At 47.8% G+C, this 23,127-nt stretch overlaps 1 protein-coding gene across 3 annotated transcripts in view; it reads right to left on the reverse strand.

Moving 5' to 3' along the window:
• shroom2a (shroom family member 2a) overlaps positions 1-23,127 on the reverse strand; it is a 228,617-nt gene that overhangs the window by 18,806 nt on the left and 186,684 nt on the right. For 2 of the 3 annotated variants that reach the window (XM_078559422.1, XM_078559421.1), the window contains exons 4-5: positions 18,450-21,150; positions 11,659-11,759 (exon numbers count right to left, since the gene is read on the reverse strand). In XM_078559422.1, the coding sequence (XP_078415548.1) occupies positions 11,659-11,759; positions 18,450-21,150 (2,802 nt within the window). Of the gene's footprint in view, positions 1-6,083; positions 6,241-11,658; positions 11,760-18,449; positions 21,151-23,127 lie in introns of those variants that run through there. The other variant, XM_078559423.1, reaches the window with a different exon arrangement.

Here is a 23,127-nt window from a genome sequence, read left to right on the forward strand (position 1 = left end):
GAATATCAACCTAGACCAAATGCCCAACCCTCTGGTGTGGGACTTGAATCTCCAATCTCTGACTCAGAGGCAAGATTGTTAATAACTGAGCCATGGCAAACGCTTGCCAAGTACACAATGTGCCCAGAGCACAAACTTCTAAACAGCCTTTAAAGCAACAAGTTGGCAATTTTGGTTACCAACCTACCCTTGGCAGTCTCACTGAGGGAGGGTCCCCATGGTATATAACTCATATGAATCTGAGGCCAGATTTAGTGACATAGATTCAAACTGATCAGTACTCCAGTTTAAATTTCCCAAGTTCATGATAAACAGCAGCTAGGGAACAGAAGGATAGAGAGAGGGGGGCAATGATTCCTCTTTGGAGTGGATTCAGACTGAGTTCCACAGAGGTGCAAGGACAATTCAAATTCAAAATCCCCACCTCACTCAGACCCTTCTGTGCTCGAGGGTGTCGGGGAAAATAGTGCCACAGAAAATAACCCTTTTGAAAAACAATGAGTCATGAGCATTCTCTCATTCTCCCACGAACTCCTCTGACCCAACCAAAGTAAACATTAACTTCACACAGTTGTGGTGCCAATGTGGAATGGTGTTTATGAATTTACAGCAGGCAGGTGTGTATATACTGTGTGTATCGTGAGAGATTAGAACAATATAAAGAAAGCAGAAAGATCCAGCTCCTTGGATCCCTGTAAAAGCACACTTTGGCAAGGGAATATTCATGCTTCCGAAACCTCCCCCCACCCCCTCTGCCAACAACAAAAATTCCTGGCTGGGTGGTGGAGGTTGGTTTCATAGACGACAGTCGTCCTCCTCATTCTCACTCAAACAGATGTTATTCAAGGGGAAGCTGTCAGCTATTTGATCACAGGAGACATCGCTGCCTAGGCTGATCCCAAGCCTGCTGGACAAGTGAACTTCCAACAGGGCCAGGCATCACAAGCAGGATTCCCCACCCATTTTCTTTCCCTGACATGGAGGTACTGATGCTAATTGTAATGCTGCTACCCCTGGCCCTAGCTCACATTACCTAGGTCAGCAGAGTCTAGGCGCTATCTTTAATTCTACTACACACCAAAAGAGTGTAGAATTCCAGACTTCACCCATTTGTCTTTTCTCTGTTTTCCTCTGTTCAGTTCACCTCAGACAAGACAGCAAGATTTGCCTGTGCCAACATTCCATAAGCTGCTAGTGCAGAAGTGTGGGAAAGACACTCTCAGCTTAAATCCCTCAGTAATAAAGAATTGCATTTGTATAGCAGTTTCAGTAACCTCAGAATGTCCCAAAGTCCTTTACAGCCAATGAGGTACTTTTGAAATGTAGTCACTGTTGTGATGTAGGAAGGGAAGCAGCCAATTAGCTCACAGGAAACTCCTACCAACAGCAATGGATAATGAGCAGTTACTCAGTTTTTGTGATGACTGAGGGAGAAATATTGAACAGAACGCTGAGGGAAAACTCCCCTGCTCTTCTTTGAGCAGCACCGCAGGATCCATTACATTCCCGAGAGGGAAGACAGGGCCTCAGTTCAACGCCTCATCTTGAAAGATGGCATCTCTGACAGTGCCGCACCCCCTCAAGTGCTACACTGGAGTATCAGCCTAGAGCATGTGCTCAGGCCTCTGGAATAGGAGATCATCCCTCAACCTTCAGACTTTGAGGGAAAAGAAAGCCACCAGGGAGTCACAGCTGAGAGCTGCGAGGTTAGGAATCCTCTACGATGATTGCTGATGGGGGAAGGTCATTTGTCCATATTAATCTACACACCCAGAAAGACCTTAAATAAGCACATTTCCACCAGACCCCACCCCCCACTGCTCCCCCCGCGCCGTGGTGGTATCCAATTGCATCTTCAATAGTATAACGAATCTTTACACTGGCTTTAATGTTTCAACTTCTCCTCTGTGCTCTGAACTAGATATAGTGCTCGAGGTGCAGTCTGAGCAGAGGACTATATACTTGATGGCTTTTCTCTGTTTGGATCTATGATACCATATTCGATTAGCGCTCTCAGTGTTGAGATTAGGCGCTCAGTGGGTGGAAATCTCAGACATGAGCTCTGGTATCTCAATCCCCTCCTACTCCTCTGCCACCCTATCGAACCACCTTATCCTGTCGTCATTTGTTTTTGGCCAAAGCTGTCAGTAAACCAGTCAACGGGCAGAAGGGATTTTGTGGTTGATAATGTGTGAACGTAGTCTCACTAAGAGGTAAACCTGCCCTGTATCCAAAGGCACTGCATTCCTGGAGGACAACAACTCTTATCAATAAATCAAAGAAAAGCTCACTTTATTTTTGCTGGGAGCTGTCCCCAGAAGGATTTCAATCTCAAAACGGTTATGGACAGTTTGTTGTGAGGGCTTGATGTAGTAACTGTACCGTTCACCAGGAATTCACAGACAAGAATACGCTTCCTCCATAAATGGGCTCATCCAAAACTCTGCTGCCCATGTCCTCACAGTACCTAGTCTTGTTCAGCCCTGTGCTTGCTGACCTAGGTTGCTTCCCAGTCCAACAACACCTTGAATTTAAAATTCTCATCCTTGTGTCAAAAGCCCTCTATTGACCTCACCCACACAACCCCCCACCCTCAGTCCTGTCTCTGTAACCTTGTCCAGCACTATAACCCTCCAAGATCTCTGCACTTTTCCAATTCTGGCCTTCTGTGCATCGCCATTTCCCTTCACTCCACCGTTGATGGCCATGCATTCAGCTGCCAAAGCCCGAAACTCTGGAGTTCCTCCCTGAACCTCCCCACGTCCTCTCCTTCTTTAAAAAGGCTCCTTTAAAACCTGCCACTTCGACTACATTTTTGGTCCTCTGTCCTAATGTGGCTCAAGGTCAAATTTTGTTTAATATCATTCCTGTGACGAGCCGTGTGCCATTTTATTACATTAGTGATGCTATATAAATGCAAGCTTTGTTGTTGCTCCTGTGTTTTAATGTGAATGGCAAACGCCACCAGTTGTGCTAATCTTTTTATTTATGAGTGTACAGACTGATAATACACAGTGACACTGCCAAGTTTATCCTTCCCTACACAGACATCAAACAGCCGAGGTTTGAACCTTGAAAGGTTTCATTATTTCTTGGCCCAAGTTACTTGAGCTTTCACTACTCACTGTTTGTAAACCTATTTGTAAATCTGTCTCTGATCCCCTCCCCATCCAGCTGCATTAGCCAAGCCCCTTTCGGGGTCCTCTTTACCCTCTCTAATATATTTCTTGTCCTCCCTCCCTCCTCAGTCCCTTTACCTCAGAGCTTTTGTCTTCAATTCTCTGATTCTGTTTTTTTTTCCCTCCTTGCTGGTTTAACTGTCCCCTTCAATCCAGGGTCTCCCTATGTTAATCCTCCCTATCTGCCCCTTGCACTCTCCCCACTCAGCTCAGCAAACCCCAACTCTGTCCCTGGGGGCCTCTCCCCTATAGGTCTGTCCTGCACTCATCTCCTTGACTCCAGCCATACTTTACAAACTCTCTGACTATATTCATCCTCAGGATGCAGACAACGCAGGTAATGCCAGCATTTACTGCCCAACTCTAGTTGCCCTGAGATGGTGATGAGATGAGCCTTTCCTGTGACGCGCTCGGCAGCACTTGCATACGACTGAGCGGCCATTTTGGAGGGAAGGTAAGAGTCGACCATGCTGGTGTGGGATTGGGGCCACATAGCTCTCAGGTCAAGTAAGGATGGCAGGTTCCCTTCTCTAAAGTACAATGAGCCAGTTGGGGGTTTTAAACAACAGCCTGACAGCTTTCGTGGTCGCTTTGACTAACACTGGCCATTTATTTCCAGATTTATTTTTAAGCTGAATTCAAATTCTCAAAGCAGCAAGGTGGGATTTGAACTCCTGTTCTCAGGACTATTTAGCACAGCGACACAACCACGACACCACAGTCTCTCTCTTACCCAGCATGGACTTCCCGCCACTCTGTACTACTCTGGCAGTGTTGCCAGTGCCAGTTTGACATTTTCCTGAAGGTTTCATCACCGATTTCCAACTACAGCTGCCCCACCACTTGGGCCAAACAGCCTCATTCCCTCATCCTCAATATTTTGTATATAATGAGTTATCAAAACCATTCAAGGAAAATTAAAAACACACGCAGGCTTTAAATTTTTTTAAAAACATGCATTTCATTTGACGATCTGTATGATTTTTCTGCCAAGTTGCTGAGCCTCGTTCAATTGGGAGACTCCAAAGGCCGTGTTGAGAGGGCAGGAGCTGAAGCCATTGCTGGCATTGTCCTTGCTACACTGGGATGGAATAAGAGACAAATTATTTTTTCTTATTTGCTTGTGGGATGAGGGGGACGCGGGCAATGACAGCATTTGTTGGCCGTCCCTAACTGCCCTTGAGGAGGTGGGGGTGAGGCCACAGGGAGGGGAGGAAATTGAGGAGATGCTGACCCAGACCCGGCAGCTCGCCTTTCCTGCCAGTGACTGAGGGGACAAGTGAACAGTGGGGTGTAGGATGGGGACAGCTGTAAACACTACCCCGGTCCTCCCTCAACCTACGAACGTCACAGATTTCTGAGGTGGGGCCCAGGCCATAACACAGCACCTCGCTGTAACCAGGGGTCAGAGCAGAGGCCTCAGACAACGCCCGATTGTCACGAGAGGTCACTTTGTGAGCTTTTTGAACATCGGCCAGAACAGCAGAGTGTTTCAAAAGCCAATGTGACACAGATTTACTGATTCTGTGCTGATGCCCCTCTCACACAACAGCCTCTTTTACAATGGTGCTCTAGAACAGTAAAGCATTAAGACAGTACAGGACTATTTAAAGGGACCATCCCTACCTAAAGGAGGCCAGCTGCATTTAAAAAGTTCTTGGCAAAAAAACAACACAAGTGATTTATCTCACTATATAAACACAACAACAACTTTATCTATATAGCACCTTTGGCATAGTAAAATGTGTAAAGGTACTTCACAGGAACACAATCTTATAAAAAATTACACTGAACCAAAGAACAAGTGGCTAAAATCTTGGTCAAAGAGGGTAAGTTTTAATGAGTATATTAAAAGTGGAGAGCGAGAGAGGTGGATGGAAAGCAGAGTACCTTCTCATTTGTTTTTGTAGCATGTGGGTGATTGGCTTAAGTATGTGGGCCCTTTAAATTTTTTTTGCACAGCCATGCCTGCATGGTATCATAAAAGGGCTCACTTGTGGGCAGTCTCCACGGGAACCTCCGGTTGGCTGCACGCTCTTGCAGCTTAGAGGGAATTAGAGGGAACACTGATGAAGAGATACAGTGGTTTAGGGAGGGAATTCCAGAGATTCAGGCTCTAGTGAGCTGAAGGGGGCACAGTCGTCAGTGCAGGAGTGAGGAAAAGAACATACAAGGCAAAGGCTTGCCAAACAGTGTCACTTCGAGTGAGACAGTGTCCCTTTAAAGGAACCGTACAAAGGACAAGGGAGATGAAAATCCTACGTCAATATTTTGATTCTGCTTAAAAAGCCAGCACGGAGTCCTGCTTCATTCCCACCCATACAGTGAGCAGTTAAAGGGTACTTTCACTCCCAACACGGGGGGCTCAGAGGATACGGGAAGCAAATTGCAGAAGTAGAACTTTCCTCGGGAGTTGGCAGAGCATGGGTTACCTGCCTAATTACCCGACTCTCTCTCTCTTTCACATCCCGTGATCTACTACAACTCTGGCATCATTACAGCAAATTCAAATAGACCTGACATATGCTTACCATTCGCTCCTCGCTAATTTGCATTTCAAAGAGTTCACAGGGAAAAACCTTTTTTTTTGCATGTTCTAGTTTAAGCCAGAACTCTTGCAAGACTTTCAAAAAAGCTGCGTCCCTCTCTCATCTCCAAACATTCACCACCCCTCCACCTCACTCCGACCCTTCCTTTGCACCATGAAGAAATGTATGAGAGGGGTAGAGTGTGACAGCCAACTCCAGAGGAGAGGAACAGCCCAACGAGTAAACACACAGCAGCATCCGGTGATTTAAATAAAATTGCTGAACACAATTAACCATAACTTTAAAATAGCAACGGGCGTTTGAAAAGCTTACACATTGCTGCGCACAAATTTCCTCACTTCTCCAGAGAACTTACCTCTGTCTGCTAGAAAGAAGTCCTACCCCCTCAGCTAGAGATGACTGTCTCGCTCTCTCTCTCTCAAGTTTAAATGACAGGACCCTCTTTACAACGTGACTGCTTTCAAAACATCTCCCTGTTCCAAATGAGTGAAGCTCTCACTCCAGGCTTCCTACACCAGGCTGCCTTTGCTGTAATGAATTACATTCGAGTGACAATCTCACAGATGTTCCACCATAAACCCCACCCACCCCACCCCGCACTCCCTCTGTGCCCCACCCATACCACACAGCTGATTGGCTGAGCCTGCACATTACATCGCTGGCAGTGACCTCACCCAGTCAAAGGGCTGAACCAACCCCAAAGCTTCAGTCTGGCTCTCCCATCAAAATGTTCCACAAACGCTTCCAAAACGATGAAAGAAACATGCACATTAAAACCAAAATGCCTCGAGCTGAAACATCGATTTGCGGATTACATCTGCACAATTATTTTTCCCCCCCCCCCTATTTTGCTTGATAAAAATCCTACCGGCATATCAGCAGCTGGGAGTGTTCCCCTCGGAGCAGAGAATGTTAAAATGAGCTTTAATAGAGAAGTTCAAAATTATGTGGCGTTTTGAGAGAGTCAACATGGAGAAACTGTTTCCACTGGCAGGAGGGTCGGTAACCAGAGGATGCAGATTTAAGATCATTGACAAAAGGGCCAGAGGGGAGAGTAGGAGAAATATTTTTACGCAGCAAGTTATGATGATCTGGAATGCACTGCCTGAGAGATTGGTGGAAGCAGGTTCAATAATAGCTTTCAAAAGGGAAATGGATAAATAATTGAAAAAGGTGACCAATATGGTAAGTGCAGGGGAATGGAATTAATTGGATGGCTCTTTCAAAGAGTCAGATGGGGCTTCCTTCTGGGCTATAAGATTCTAGGAATGCTCAGATTGGCTTTTGTTTTGCCACCTGTAATCTTTCTAGTTTGAATCTTAGTAGAAGATAAAATAAATGATTCTAAGTTGCATGAACAGATACTGATCGTAACTAAAGTGAATAGAGGCACTGAGTATAAAAGCAAGGAAGTTACAATAAACCTATATAAAACAACTGATTCAGCCTCAACTGGAGCACTGCGTCCAATTCTGGGCACAGCATTTTAGGAAGGATATGAAGGCAGTAGAGAGCATGCAGAAAAGATACATGAGAATGGTTCCGGGGATGAGGATTAAGTGGGTAGATTGCAGAAGTTGAGGCTGTTCTCCTTGAAGAAGATTAAGAGGAAATTTGATAGAGGTGTTCAAAATTATGAGGGGTCTGGGCAGAGTAGATAGTGAGAAACTGTTCCTGTCAGCAGAGAGATCGAGAACCAAGGGGCATTGATATAAGGTGATTGGCAAAAGAAGCAACAATGCCATGAGGAAAAGCTTTTTCAGGAATGCACTGATGAGAGTGTGATGGAGGCAGATTCAATCAAGGCCTTCAAAAGATAACTGAATAATTATCTTAAGGGGAAAAAATTTACAGGGCTACAGGAAAAGGCAGGAGAATGGGAAGCTGAGTTGCTCTTCCAGAGAGCCAGCGTGGTCACAAGGGGTCAACTGGCCTCATTCTGTACTATAAACTATTCTATGATTCTATGACTGTAAAGTAGGCTGAATAGAGACTGTAAAATAGTGCAACCATTTTACGGGTTATCAGTTTTGCATTTCCTGTGGTTGTTTTATTACTTCCCTGTTTATCTTGGATTCTGATAACCCAAAACGTTTGGCCAATGGAACTTCAGACTTTCTTAGCACCCTGTCAACACGAGGCTTTTTCTAATTTCCCCACCCACCCCGCCCCCCCTCCCCAACTCAAAAACAAAGGTATATAAACAGAAAATGTTGGAAATACGCAGCAGGTCAGTCAGCATCTGAGGAGAGAGAAACAGAGTTGACATTTCAGGACAATGGCCTTTCATCAGAACTGGTTTGCCAACCTGAAGTGCTAACTCTGTTTCCCTCTCCGCACAGATGCCTCCTGGGCTGCTGAGTATTTCCAGCATTTTCTGTTTATATTTCAGATTTCCAGCATCTGCAGGATTTTGCTTTTGTTTGAGCATTAGGTGGGACACTCCAGGACCTGCAGTTAGGCAGGATTGAGCATTCCCAGATTAGACATGGACTGCCAGATGGAGTCAATGCACAGTTTGGTTCACCTGTCCCCTTGATGCCCCAAACCCCACTCCCTAGGGTTATATGGCGTTTAACCCGAGTGTTTTTTTTGGAATGCGTGGGGAGTTTATTTAAATGAGCAGCTCCTTTAGATTTTTCTGCACACAGGCGGTAATTTAAAGAGGCTGACTTGTATGTGGCCTACAGGAGCACTTTCAGCTCGGTGCACTGCTTAGAGGGAGCATTACACTGAACCAGCGAAATACTCTCGAGTCCCACTCACTTTCACAATGACATAGCTTTGACTTGGGTTTAAGGCTTGGGGCTGCCAATTCCATCCCCCCCCAGGATACTCCTGGAGTCCAGGAGAGCGAGAAGCATTATGGACGATGGAGCCCATGGGGTGGATGGGCAATAGGTGCTGATTCCCCACAATCGGGGTGCTTTATCCTGAGACCTCATCAGGGCTCCCGCTCCCTGACACATAATAACAATGCCCACCTGATATACCCGGGGGCTCAGAGCCACTGAACCACCCATGTACTGGTCTCAGTTTCTATGGAAATAAGGGACACCCTGACAAAAAATAGAATCGTTTGTTTTCAGGTTTGCCGTGCACTTTTAACTGGACCTGGTTTACATTTGCTGCAAGCCATTGGCCTCCAATGCTCAGTCAATGAAAGGCTCACATGCTTATCATGGAAGGGAAATGATGCCACTCTAGGGGGACAGTCAGCAGATCATGCCCATCCTCTGGTGTCCGGCACCGATTCTCATTATCATGCACTCAGTGCCAAGAGGCCATGCCGGTACCTGGTGGAGCTCACCCTTCTGTTGACGTGTGAAGCCAACCCAGCCAGCAGGTGGTGTTCACGACACTGAATGAACTGACACTCTGGCTGTGGTGCACCAGCATCACCCTCTGGGCATGCTACCCCGGGGGTGTGATTCATCACTTTCTGCTCTCGTGATTAACTTGCGAGAGTGTCATTAGCACTCAAACTTAAATCATCGTCTGCCTGCATTACATCTCTCTTCCCCTTCTTTGCTGTAAGCACAAACTCCTCACTACAGCAAGGCCTTGTAAGGGCCTACTGCCCCCACCCCTGGACGTCAATCAGCAGTGGAAACCATGGCTGATTCGCTGTGTTTTCCTTCCGCCCAGAGAGTTTCAAACAAATATCACACATAAAACCCTTAGCGTCATAACACAGAGATTCCCCTCGACAGTTCTGGATTGTGAGTCTGATATTCCTGAAGTAAGGCAGCCATTTTGCAAAGGTCAACAAGCTATGGGTGAAACGATCACGATGTTTCTGCGAGGACGGGAACAGGGCCCGCAAACCTTCGCATGTGCAGGATGTGTAGGGCAATTGTTGGCCACTCGATAATCGCGGGACTCTACTGCACCAGGACTGAGTTTCCACTGCGTGACTACTACACTATGGGCTGGCTTAGTTTATACAGATAGCAGACTTTTGTTAGAACAGCTGCAACTCAGCGGTGCTCTCTAAACAGACTCCACAGTGAAAAAGAAATGATTTGTGCCACGCCAGTGAGAAAAGTGCTGCCCTAGGTGTCTTCTTCTCCTCTGGCATCTGCCATTAATAGGCCTCGCTGTTGGTGTACACCAGCTCTGGGACTGCTTAACTGTTCACAGCGGCAAGGCTGGAGACCCTAATACATCTCATCACGAGCCATTTGAAAACAGTACAGATGCACCTGTCATTACGGGTGAGGCCATCGAATCCGTTTAATTCCTTTTCTCTCGCACATGCCCAGTTTTCTTTACCCCACCTTTGACATCCATGCCATTAACCGTCATTCTGAGCTCCGGAACGCTTTCCCCAGAACTCTTCACCTCTCATTCTCCCTTTAAAAAGCTCTGTAAACTCCTTTCCTTGGCTGAGCATTTGGCCTCCTGTCTTAATATCTCCACCTTTGGCTCAGTGTCAAGTCATTTTGTCCAATGCACCTTCTGTGCTGCCATCTGGGATGTTTTATTGCTTGCCGTCTAAATGTAAGCACTTGTTCCAATCAAATATAGCCGCTTTAATTATTATTTGAAAGAACGTGTACACACACTGCGCCTGTTTCAGCTAAACAAAATTAGTGACAGCCATTCGCTGGTTCAGTCCTCAGGCCAATGCCTTAACCAATCAGAGTCAAGCTGCCTGGTTTAAATTTCAAACAACGCTTAACAGTTAACTATCATTCACCATTAATTGGTGCACTCTCCATGGCAAAACCTCTACCAATCAGAGTCCACTTGTCAACCAATCAGCACTCTCTTCTCATGCAGTATAAAGTTGTTGCTTCCCCTGACATTGATATTCTTGTGATTGTCCTGATGAGTTCAAGACGAAAAGCTTCGACAAAATGTCTATTTTCAGCAATATCTTGGTATGTTGGGAGACCTGTGCATCATTCTCCCATTACCTTCATCTAGATCGTGAATAAAAATAGTAATGGTCTGAACACCTTTTCCTGTGAGACATGTCTCTAAGCAGCTCCAGATCTACTGCTATAAAATGTCGCTCCTGACTCTTCAACCTGCAATCCTAAAGAACATGGTTTCCTGCTGGAAGTGCAGCACTAAGCGAACATCAGAACCTATATCAAAAGGTTAAGCAATGTCAAGAAGAAAAGATCTATTGGTCTATCTCCCTAACAGTGCTGAATGACTGCAGTGGAGATAAAACATTTCACAGAATGAAAATGACATCTTTAGCTGTTTGACAGGAAAGTTTCAGCACATGGAAAGTTTCTGTGATGTTTGAATGTTACTGTAATCAATGAAGTAATGGAGAGAGTGAAATGAATCAGTGGCAATGCAGGGACAGGAGGACATCATTCAGCCCCCTCCCAGCCTGCTCTACTTTTCAATGAGATCATGGCTGATCGGAACTTCAGCTCTATTTATCCAACTTAGCTCCATATCTCTCAATACCCTTTTCCCAACAAAAACCTATCAACCTCAAACTTGACAGCTCCCATTGACCCCCAACGCCCACAGCGTTTTAGGGGCCGAGAGATCCAGTTTTACTACCCTTTGTGTGAAAACGTGTCTCCCGATTTCCCTGCTAAATGGCCAGGCTGTCGCTTTGTTTTTGCCAAAAAGCTTCAACTTGAGGTCAAGGGCTGACAATGCAGGTGAGTTAACAAGTCCTCAACACAGGGTCTCCACTGAATTACACAATTGCTTTAGGGCTCGATCAATGACACGTATTTGTTGAAGACATCCGACCTAGTTTCAGTGCAGGAGGCTATAATTTCAGCGTTGGAGCTGCTAAATATCCTGGGACAACTTCCAGAAACCACCCTTCCCGACAATAAAAATCTAGCTCCCCAGGCTCGGTTAAAATAAGACCACAAGAGGTCACAGCTCATGGGTCCACATCAGTGCACAGGAGGTACATCACCTCGTGACGCCCTTTATTTACCCACCTTGCGGGAAGGCTTGACCTTCCTCCTCCTGCTTTGGGAGCTGAACAGTCCATCTCCTTCTGGTAACCTTCGGGATGTCTTCTCACTTCGATGGGAACAACCTGCAGAATGGTTACAACGGGAAAGTTCTGTTCATCAACCTATTACTTAACGTCTATAAGCTGTATTTCATGCAATGCAAAGCAGCTAATTTTGAAATCAAGCTCTGTTAAAGTGTAGAGATCTTGGCCGTGGGCTGGTGTTGGGATTGGTGGGGTGGGAGGGAGGGGCGGTTGGTTATGGGGAGGAGGAGCAAGAGATTGCTAACTTGCTAACTGTGCAGCCTTGGTTTCCTGTACAGCTCACAAGCCTCCCTGATTTTTTGTTCATTTACCATGTACTTATACCATCTTAAACCATTTTGGTTTCCCTATACTCAGGAATGCGTCCCAACCAGATAATTGTAGGGTTGAGGCCTGAGCCTCTCATGTAAGCCTGCCTCCAGCTCTTGGCAGAGAAGAGCCAGTCCTTCGACTGTGCCACTGGATTTACAGGAGGGGTAAAATGGGTCTTGGAAAACAGGACAAAGCACAGCGACATCTCAACATTACATTACTTTTCCACTGACTTCGTTTTGAGCTTCTGCCAAGAGCACCATATTTATTCTGGGGAGAGAATATAGGAACAGGAGGAGGCCATTGATCTCCTTGAGCTGCTCCTCCATTCAGTGAGATCATGGCTGACCAGTGACCTAATTCCATATACCCACCTTTGCCCCATATCCCTTATTACCTTTGGATAACAACAATCTATCAATCCGAGATTTGAAATTAACAACTGATCTAGCATCAATTACCTGCTTAGGAAGAAAGTTCCAAACTTCTATCATCCTTTGCGTGTAGAAGTGTTTCTTCATTTCACTCCCTAAAGGTCTAGACTTCTTTTAAAACTATGCCCCCTAGTCCTAGGCTTCTCAACTAGCAGAAATATTCTCTCCATATCTACCCTGTCCATTCCACTTAATAGCTTGAAGGCTTTGATCAAATTAAAGGGGGAGGGGTTGCGACAAAGATGGTTTGTTCCTATTCCACTTGACAAAGATTTATGGAATGGAGGGATGACAGTCTAGGATTTGGTGGCCTAGATAACCAGTCATCCTACCCGGATTATACACTGCCAAGATAAGGGAAAAGAACTCCAAAACAAGCTGGCAAAAGCACACGCTAACTTAGTCCAGTAACAATGCAGGTCGGACCATACTTCCATGTGGGTTGGGGAAGAGAATGATGGCGGAGAGAGAGGTGAGTGCTACACTTCAGTAACTCAGCCAGATCTTCTGTTGTGAAAGTGGAGCATGATTGCTGGAAGGCTGTTCAACTGTGAGGAATATCACAGTCAAATCCACAACCTGTCCCCAGCCAACATTACCGAGAAGGTCTATCCAGCAGACGTCACCGGGTAACAATCAGGATGGGTTTTTTTTTTTACCCTGTCCTTTCCTTAGACGAGAAATTCTTAAAACAAAATCAGCATGCCTAGGTCCAGCCCAGGAGGCAAACCAGGGACTTCCCTGATCCATACAGTGAGGAGGCAGGTGTTATTGTGGAAAGTTGCATTCATTGCCGATTCCTATTGGTCCCAGGAGGCAATCCTAAGGCTCACATGAGGCAATTGGAGTTAGATCAGTTGGAGCCAAGGTTTCACCGGTCATTTTATTCTGGAGCCAGTCCAGGAATTAAGCAGGCATTTTGAATTCAAGTTCAAAATTTGAGGGCAGGAACCTTTACACAATATGTGGAAGGCAGATTTTCACTGCAACACCACCTTCCCATCGGATCTTGAGCAAACCCAAAACCACGGGGATTGCTGCTTTTTCACAGACTCTCTGGGGTTGAGCCGAATTTCGGTTAACCCACAGCTGAGTCTGCGCCACACAGTTGTCCTGTGTGGCTTCTTCACTGAGATTTACTTGTCCTTTGACCTCCCACTCCCCTCCCCCCACACCGGCCATGAGCAGAAGCAGCTTGATGGCATTTCCGTTTGGTGAAACCCTGGGCTTTAACCAGCGCCACCGTGGCCATGCATTGCCAAATTCTGTGGTTACGCACGTTCGCTCCACAGTCACCGCCACTGAGGACTGTGCAACAGCGACTCAAAAGTAAACCGACCCCACAGCCTTCCCATGGGGGCTCAGGTTGCCAACTCTGGTTGTCCATATTCCTGGAGGTCTTGTCACATGACTTCCCATCTGGCACACTCCCCGACACTCCTGCCATTGGTCCATGCTGGCAGCTTCCACCTTCCCCACACCATCTGGAAAGCTAATAGAGACTCTTCCATACCTGATGGTCGATTCTTGACTGTCAGTCAAACAATCTTCCCACCACCTCACCATCTCCAATATTTTCTATAATTCATGAGCAAAAAGGTGTACAAAGGAAAAGAAAAGAAAAAAACACCCAATTTTATTTACATAGCGTAATGATTTTTTGCCCTAGTTGTTTGAAGCAATGTCCTGGAGATTGGGGTAGGGTTGGCTATCCTAATTACTCTGTTCCCCAGAGAGCATCTTCATCACCTCAAACTAAAAATGAGCGATTCCACAAATGGGAATGTTTCCTTCCAATGACAAGGCTGGGAATGACCAATTCCCCCATGATCATGTGGCCTTGCCCAAGGTTAACAGAATCACTGAAAGCCACAAAATACCTTAAAACAGTCCACACAAGCTCTTGTACACAGATAGGTGACTTCTACAGATGATGGGAGTTTTGATCAATGTGGTGCAATACAATTTCTTTCTGTCAAAATCAGTGACTAACACCACACATGAGTGATGAAGTAGGTAATGTGTAACATCTGGCTCATCAGCTGGGGGTGGGGAGGGGCGATAGAGGAACAGGAAGCAAACTAAGAGTGCATCTTTCTCCTCAGTGTGGTTACCAGGTTGACAATCTAGAGAACCTGCCTTCAAAATCCACCATAAAATGCTGGAATCAGTAATTGTGACCATGAAGCTGTTGGATTGCCATAAAAACAAACTGGGTCACCGATGTCCTTCAGGCAAGGAAGCCTACTATCCTTACCTGGTCAGGCATAGAGGTGACTCCAGGCCCACACCAATGTGGTTGACCCTTGACTGCCCTCTGGCTCAGCTGTCTCAGGCTGGCAGCAGCTCCAGTAGAAAGCAGCTCACCGCCACCACCTTGTCTGATCAGCCAGGGGCGGGCACTAAACTCAGGCCTCGCCAGAGACGCCCACATCCCGAGAATGAGTAAGCCTGCCGGCTGGGAGCTTGAACAAAGCTCATACATCAAAGTAGCAGCAGTGATGGTTGGGGCAGGTCGGCACACTCTGGTTTAACAGGGAACACACAGTGAGAGACTAAGGCAGGGCTTTCTCTATGACAAAGGTCTGACTGTGTGATGCGGTTTCCAAGTACTTGTGTAGGCGTACAGTCATTCCAAAGAAACCTCAAGGTGTGTAAACATGAGCCATCCAATAATGCTCTTTATTTGCATTCCTTGCCCTGTAAATTTGCACTTGTGAAAAGGACCAAGCACAGCTTGGTGCTGCAATAATGTGTAGACAAAATTACACAAGAATTCCAGAATAAGAGAATAATTCAAGCCCTTGAGGCTGCCCTGCCATTCAATTAGAATACGGCTGATCAGTATTCTAACTCCACTGAGCTGCCTTGGCTCCATATTCTTTAGTACCCTACCTAACAAAAAATCTATCAATCTCAGTTTCTGACATTTCCAATTGACCCCCAGCCTCAACTGCTTTTTGGAGGAGAGTGTTCCAGATTTCCACTACCCTTTGTGTGAAGAAGTGCTTCCTGACATCATCCTTGAACGGCATAACTCTAATTTTAAGGGTACACCCCCGTGATGTGGACTACCTGCCACCCCCACCACCCTCCCCTCCACCCCAGCAGAGGAAAGAGTTTCTATCTACTCGCCCTATCAGCCCCTTTAATCATCTAAAACACATAAATTAGATCATTCCTTAACCTTCTACAATCAAGGAAATACAAATCTAGTCTATGCAACTTGTGTTCATAATTTAACCCTTTAAGCCCCAGTATTGTTTGGCAAATCTAACATGGACAAGGACAACACAAGTGATCCTTGCCATTAGAGTCTTTGATGAGGTTTTAATAAGATCCTGTGAATCTATCGCACTTAATTAACAAGTACAAAACAAATGTTGGAGGTAATCTTTTAACTTAGCTCTGGAAAGTAAAACTGGCATTCAGGCTCAAGTAGGAACCACCTGATTACAAAGGAAAGGAATATAAAAAAGGACACATGACCCAACATGGGTAACGCAAGAATACATTAGCAGGAGTACGCCATACAGCTCCTGAGCCTGCTCCACCATTCAATAAGATCTAAGCTGATCTTTGATCTCAACTCCACCTTCTCGCACTAACCCCATCTCCCTTAATTCCCTTACAGCCCAAAAATGTCTCCACCTCAGCCTTGAATATACTCACTGAGAATCAAGGTAGAGAATTCCAAAGCTTCATAGCCCTTTGAGTGAAGACATTTCTCAGTCATCTCAATCCTAAATGGCCGCCCCCTTATCCTGAGACTATGTCCCCTAACTTTGGACTCTCCAGGCAGGGGAAACAGCCTCTCAACATCTCCCCTGTCAAGCATTCAGAATCTAGTTTCAATGTGATCGCTTCTTATTGCTGTAAACTCCAGAGGCCTAGTCTACTCAATCTCTCCTCATAGGACAATGCTCACATCCTAGGAATCAACATAGTGAGCCTTTGTTGTATTCACTCTAAGATAAGTGTGTGGAGACATTTTTTTGAATTGTTTCATGGGCAAGGCCAGCATTTGTTGCCCATCCCTAACTTCCCTCGAATTGAGTGGCTTGCTAGGCTATTGCAGAAGGCAATTAAGAGTCAACCACATTGCTGTGGGTCTGGAGTCACATGCAGGCCAGGTAAGGAAGGCAGATTTCCTTCCCTAAAGGACATTAGTGAAGCAGATGGGTTTTTACATTGTCATGCTCACCATTACTGAGACTAGCTTTCAATTCCAGACTTTTTATTAATTAGATTTAATTTCCACCAGCTGCTGTGGTGGGATTTGAACCCGTGACCACAGAGCATTAGCCTGGGCCTCTGGATTAGTAGCCCAGTGACATTACCACTACACCACCATCTCCCCCTGAGAAACTGTAAACAGTAATCCAGGTGTGACCCATGATCCTGATTGTATTTATTTATTTTTATTAATTTACGAGATATGGGCGTCGCTGGCTAGGCCGGCATTTATTGCCCGTCCTTAATTGCCCTTGAGAATGTGGTGGTGAGCAGCCTTCTTGAACCGCTGCAGTCCATATGGTGTAGGTACACCCACAGTGCTGTTAGGGAGGGAGTTCCAGGATTTTGATCCAGTGACAGTGAAGGAACGGCGAGATATTTCCAAGTCTGGGTGGTGAGCGGCTTGGAGGGGAACTTCCAGGTGGCGGTGTTCCCCATGTATCTGCTGCCCTTGTCCTTCTAGATGGTAGTGGTCGTGGGTTTGGAAGGTGCTGTCTAAGGAGCCTTGGTGAGTTTCTGCATCTTGTAGGTGGTAGACACTGCTGCTACTGTTCGTCAGTGGTAGAGGGAGTGAGTGTTTGTGGAAGGGGTGCCAATCAAGTGGACTGCTTTGTCCTGGATGGGATCAAGCTTCTCGAGTGTTGTGGGAGCTGCACTCACCCTGGCAAGTGGGGAGTATTCCAGCACACTCCTGACTTGTGCCTTGTAGATGGTGGACAGGCTTTGGGGAGTCAGGAGGTGAGTTATGCTCCAGAAGTTGGGAAATTAACCTCACGCATCCTTGGTTGCCCTGACAACCAAACGGCCAGCTCAGAGGGCATTAATACACAACTCCAGTGTGGGACTGTAGTCATGTGAGGGGTGCAACGGGGTTGCAGGCTTTGGTGAACTAGTTGTGTTTTTTAAACAACAATCTGTTTTGGCTTCCACAGGTCGCATTTTTCTGGTGCCAGGCCAGTTACAAACTCAAAATCTGATTGCCACAATTAATAGAGCCCTTTAAAATTATGAAGGGGTTTGACAGGGTGAATGCAGAGAACCTGGCGGGAGGAACCAAAACTAGGGGACGTCAATGTAAAGACAGTCAACTCATAAATCCAAGAAGAATTGTCTTTACCCACAAGGTGCTGAGAATGTGGAGCTCGCTACCACAGAGAGGAGCAGAGATGCACTGCAGGGGGTGCTAGTTAATGAAGTAAAGGAGAAAGGAAATATTATACTGATGGAGCGAGATGAAGGAGGAGGCTAGACTGGAGCATAAACCCCAGCATAGACGGTTCGGCCAAATGGCCTGTTTCTGTGAAATCCATTCTGCGTCAGTCAATGTGAACAGTGGACTGTACAGCTGTCAGTACAGGAACCAACCCCTCAGCCTCCAGCTGGTGGCCCAGATATACATTTCACGTAAACCCTGTTGTCGAGGTGTTGTCTTGTTAAGTCACGGGGCAATGGAGAGACGGCCGTCTGTCTGCAAGAGTCGATATCACAGCAGCTGGCACCCTCAGCACGTACCCGAACTGCTGTGTAAATCCGACCCACCCTCGCATAGCCCAGCTGGATTTCACCACCCTGTGGGAATCCTCAGGGCAAAGGGAACGTGATAAGAGTTCGGAACTGTGTGTGTTTGCAGCGCATCGCTTGCTCTGGGAGCTCAAAGTGCAATGCTGGACAAACAGACTGCTTACTTTAGGAAAAAACAATCACCTTAGCAACAATCAAGAAGCAGAGGGAGGGTAAAGTGAATTACCTGGATGTAGAAGTCAGTGGAAGGGGAGGATCTGGATCTCTCATGCACATACTGTGGATCCACAGGCTCCTGGAAACTCTGCTCAAGGATATTGTCCGCAGAATGGAACCTTCCGGAACTCCTGGCCTCTGAGAGCTTCCTCTGCTCTCTCCATGTTGCCTGGTATTCTGCAAAAGTACCCAGCCGCTGTGGTTCTGCTTTGTGCCCACTGGAGTCTTGGTCACCTGGGTACCCAGTGGGGGTTGGCCGCTCAGGGAGCCTGTTCGGTTGGACCACAACGTTCCTTGGCGGCCAACTGCCCCCCGGATCACGTCCCCCCTGGGCGCTCTCACAGCCCAGCGAGCTGGCCCGGGCTCGGCCTTCAGCCTCAGAAGGGCAGTCCTCTGCTTCAGTGCTGCTGCTCTTCCCGGACTGCCTCCACTGGGCCTCCCCACCGCTGGGACGGGGCCCTTGTTTGGGTGCTGGCCTGCTGTAGGCCGGGGTGGGGCGGCCTGTCTTGCTGCCAACTTCAAAGAATTGCCGCCTGTCCGCAAAGGAGCTCGGGGGCACCGTGCCCGGCTGAGGGGCCTGAAGGTCATCGGGCACGCCCACCTGGTTCATCTTGTCTGGCTCGGAGTAGGAGCGCAGTTTCTGCTCCGGGGTCAGCCTCTTCCTGCCACCCACACGGGCCAGGTGGTGAGTGGTGGCTTGCGCTGGTGCCCTGGGGTTGCCAGGCAACGATGAGGGGGGACCCTCCTTGGGAGCGTGAGTGAGGGCCGGTGCAGGGTAAGCAGGCGTGCGGCGGTCTGACAGCATGGGTTGGCGGGGGACTACCACAGGCCCCAGGTCTCTCCGTTTGAAGGAGGTGGCCCTGAGGACCCGGGCCTGAGCCTCCTTCAGGTCGTCCTTGTAGGAAGCGGAAAAGGAACCGTCCGAAGGGGCGGCAGAATTGGGCGGGGGCTCCTCCTGGCAGCTGCCGGCAGCTGCCTCCACCTCTGAGGTGCCCGACAAGGCGGCGGCACTTTTGCTCTTCTGCAGCTGGGCCCGCTTCATTTGGATCTCGTGGCGCAGGGCGGTGGCAAAGCGATCACCCCGCCGCTGCTGCTTGACCAGCGGGTGGACGTCAGGCGGCGGTGGGTGGCCAGAGCTGTCAGCCCGGGGTACTTGCAGGCTCCGGCTTTCCTGTGCTAGGGAATGGAGCATCGGCGTTTTGTCCGGGCAGATCATTCCGCTCCCCATCTCCAGCCAGCAGGGGTCCTGGGGCTGGTACCGGCCTCCGTCACAGTAACCCAGCTGCTGGTAGGACTGAGTGGCCGTGTGATCGGGCCCGTAAACCGTGCCGCCGCTTGCACTGCCACCGCCTCGCTCTTCCTCGTTGAGCTTCTGTGCCCCGTTGCCCTGGGCACTGGTCCTCACTCTGGCACTCCCTTCGAGCCTGCAGACGCCGCTGCTGTTGTTGTTGTCTGGGGGAGAAGGCTGATATCGGGGGGGCCTGGGGGATGGGCTGGGGGCTGCCATGTTGCTGCTGGGCGCTGGGCTCGGGGGGTAACTCACTCCTTTATAGCCATCCCGGCACTCCACCTTGACCCGGGAGGGTCGCAGGGCCACCTGGGCGGGCTGCCTGGAAGTGACGCAGTAATACCGGCTCTGGCTGCTGTTGTCTGGGCTCGGCGAGCTCTCCAGCCTTGCGGGAGCCACAGGGGCTGTTTTCATTGGCCTGGCTTGGGTTTGATCGTAACGCTGAGAGCTCTCAGCCGACAGTTCTTGGGGGCAGTGATAAAATGCTGAGCTGGGTGCTGTCCCGGTCCTGTCCAGGCCAGTGTGGTAAAAGGTGCTTTCATCGCTGTACTGCCGCTGGTGAGACGAAGGGAAAGTGGGCAGGGAGAGGCGGACGTCGGTGCTAGACAGGGAGTACTGCAGCTTGCTCAGATTGTACTGCCTGCTATTGTCTAACAAGGCCGGGGGAGACACATCACTCACGTACGGAGGGCTGGGCTGCCTCACCCTCCTGCTCTCACCCACCAGCCTCTGCTCACACTCAACGGCCTCTGAGGCCCAATTCCCCGGGAGTTGAGGCTTCTCTGAGGCCTGGTGGCGAGAGGCCCCGTTCCCATCACTCAGACTGCTGGCATGCGCCTTCTCGTGCACTTTGGTGGCAGCGAAGCTGTCGCTGCGGACAGGAGGGGGTGGGGGAGGAGAGATCCTCCGGGGGGCACGGGTATCGCCGGCGATTCTCTTCTCTGGAACATGCCACACTGGCCCGAAGCTTGCTCTGCCCGAGCTGTAGTGCCTGGAGGCGAGTTGCTCCTCTGGCCGTGAGCTCACTCCATCTTCGTTTGCCAAGTGTCCCTGTTTCTCCTCCAGGCCATCCTGATCGGCTGCACTCTGACCCTGCCGTCCATTACCAGGCCTTGAGGCCTCCCAGTGGGACATCCTGTTCAACATGTGCTCAGTGGAGGATGAACTGTCGCTTTTGGAGGAGGACAGGGTGTAGTCCGGTGTGCTGGAGCTGGTGGAGAATGAGCTGTAAGCTGAATCCCGCTTGTTGTGCTGAGCAATGTGGTCCATGCTGTTGCTGGATTTGGCAGGGGACAGCCTGCCTTGCTGGTAGATGGGTGGGGGCTGGTCGAGGCTGTCCATGCTTCCCAGAGAGCTGAACTGGTCAGAAATGCGGTGCAGGTTGGTCTGGTCCCATGTGTTGGAGAGGTCATTCGATGAGGAACTGGAGAGAAAGCAAAATGGAAGATGGGGTTTGAGGCACGGCTATACATATAACAGGCATCTTATCATACAGTACAGGAGGTCAATCGGTCCATCATACCACTGCTAACTCTTTGAAAGAACTATCCAATTAGCCCCACTCCCCTACACGTCTCATTCTCAAGTATATATCCAATTTGCTTCCATCACCCTTTCAGACCAAAACAACTTGTTGCCAGAAAAGCTTTCTGTTCAGCTTGTTAATATTAAGAGGTTTACAAGATTAACATATTTTGGGGCTGTCGTTTTAATTTAGGGTATGTGAAGGGGGTCGTGTGACCTGTTCTGAAATCTGTCTGATATTAAGCCTGGGTGGTTTGATTGTTAGAGATCAAAGGAAGGCTTAGATTGTTCAACTGAGGAGAAGGTGCAAGTTATTTACACTTGGAGACAATGGCAGCAATATCTGAGTTTGCAATGGATAGACTCTAAGTTGTTCAAAGTCCCAGGAAGGTGTTGAAATTATGGGTTGTGAACAGTTGTGCTGTAAGCTGTTTACTTCTAAGAGGAAAGGAAGTTAGGATCAAGGATAGCTAACCAGCATTCCTACTTGGATACAGGTTACTGTGTTTCGCGTTGTTATGGGGAAGAGTGCAGGGGAAGCGCATTTTTAAGATCATGTTACAGGCTTCCCTACAAATCAGTGAATATCACAGACTGACAGCAGCTCTACGTGGTCAGCAGAGAGAAGAGGCTGCTGGGTTCCTGAGCTACCACAGCCAGACAGCGGGGCTGGAGACAGTCTCTAAGGATTCCAGGAGGTATGGTCTGGTATGGCAGGGGTAAGAAGAATCATCAGAGCAGGCTTTACTGCTGGTGGTGTTTTAAGAAACTCTCCAAAAACTGAGGAAAATCCTGGAGACAATCACTCGAAGTTACTGTCCAGTGAAACAGGGATACGGAAACCCACTGGAAGCTGGGAGCAAACGTGGGCTGTTTGCTAAAAAGACTGTAATTCCATGGATAGTGGGCGATAGGTTTAAAAGGGAAATGTTCCTCTCTGTAGTTTTAAGTGTAAGTTGCCTATAGAGAAAGAAAATAGTGTTTAGTCAACAGTGTGTTTTTAGTAATTTGTTACTTTTTGTTCCTTCATGGGATGTGGGTGTCGATGGCAAGGCCAATATTTGTTGCCCATCCCTAATTACACTTGGAATTTAGTGGCTAGCTAGGCTAGTTCAGAGGGCAGTTAAGAGTCAACCACATTGCTGTAGGTCAGGAGTCACATGTAGACCAGAACAGGTAAGGATGGCAGATTTCCTTCCCTAAAGGAGATTAGTGAACCAGATGGGTTTTTAGAACAATTGATAATAGTTGTCATGGTCACCATTACTGAGACTAGCTTTCAATTCTAGATTTATTAACTGAATTTAAATTCCATCAGCTACCGTGGTGGGATTTGAACCCATGTCCCCAGAGCATTAACCTGGGCCTCTGGATTACTAGTCCAGTGACATTACCACTACTCCACCATCTCACCTTTCCTGTTACAGTAAACGCTTTAAAACATGAAATCTTGAGGTGTCGCTCTTTTATCTAAAAATTGGAAATTCAAATCGCTTTAAAAGTTATCGGTCTCTACGGAGATCATAACAATCTCTTCTCTGGTTCTTCTGAAGTTATCTTAAATCTGCCTCCTCTAGTTATAGACTCAGCCACAAATGGAAACAATTTCTCCTCATTTATTCTTTTTAAAACCTCCTCATAATTCTGAACACCTTTACTGAAACGCCCCTAAATGTCCTCGGCTCAAAGCAGAGCAATTCCAGGTTCTCCAGCCTCAACCGAACGCGGGATCCCTCAGCCTTGGGGTTTGTTTCGGTGAAACTGACTGTGTTCTGAAAGCTTTGGGGTGGTTGGTCAAGAAGAAAGCAGTTCCTGAGGCAACTAACCCCTGGACAGTGAACAGCGGCTGCCTAGGTGAAGTTAGGGTTGCCAAGTC

The sequence above is a fragment of the Cetorhinus maximus genome, chromosome 16 (assembly GCF_964194155.1).
Source record: "Cetorhinus maximus chromosome 16, sCetMax3.hap1.1, whole genome shotgun sequence".
In the NCBI taxonomy this organism is placed as follows: domain Eukaryota; kingdom Metazoa; phylum Chordata; class Chondrichthyes; order Lamniformes; family Cetorhinidae; genus Cetorhinus; species Cetorhinus maximus.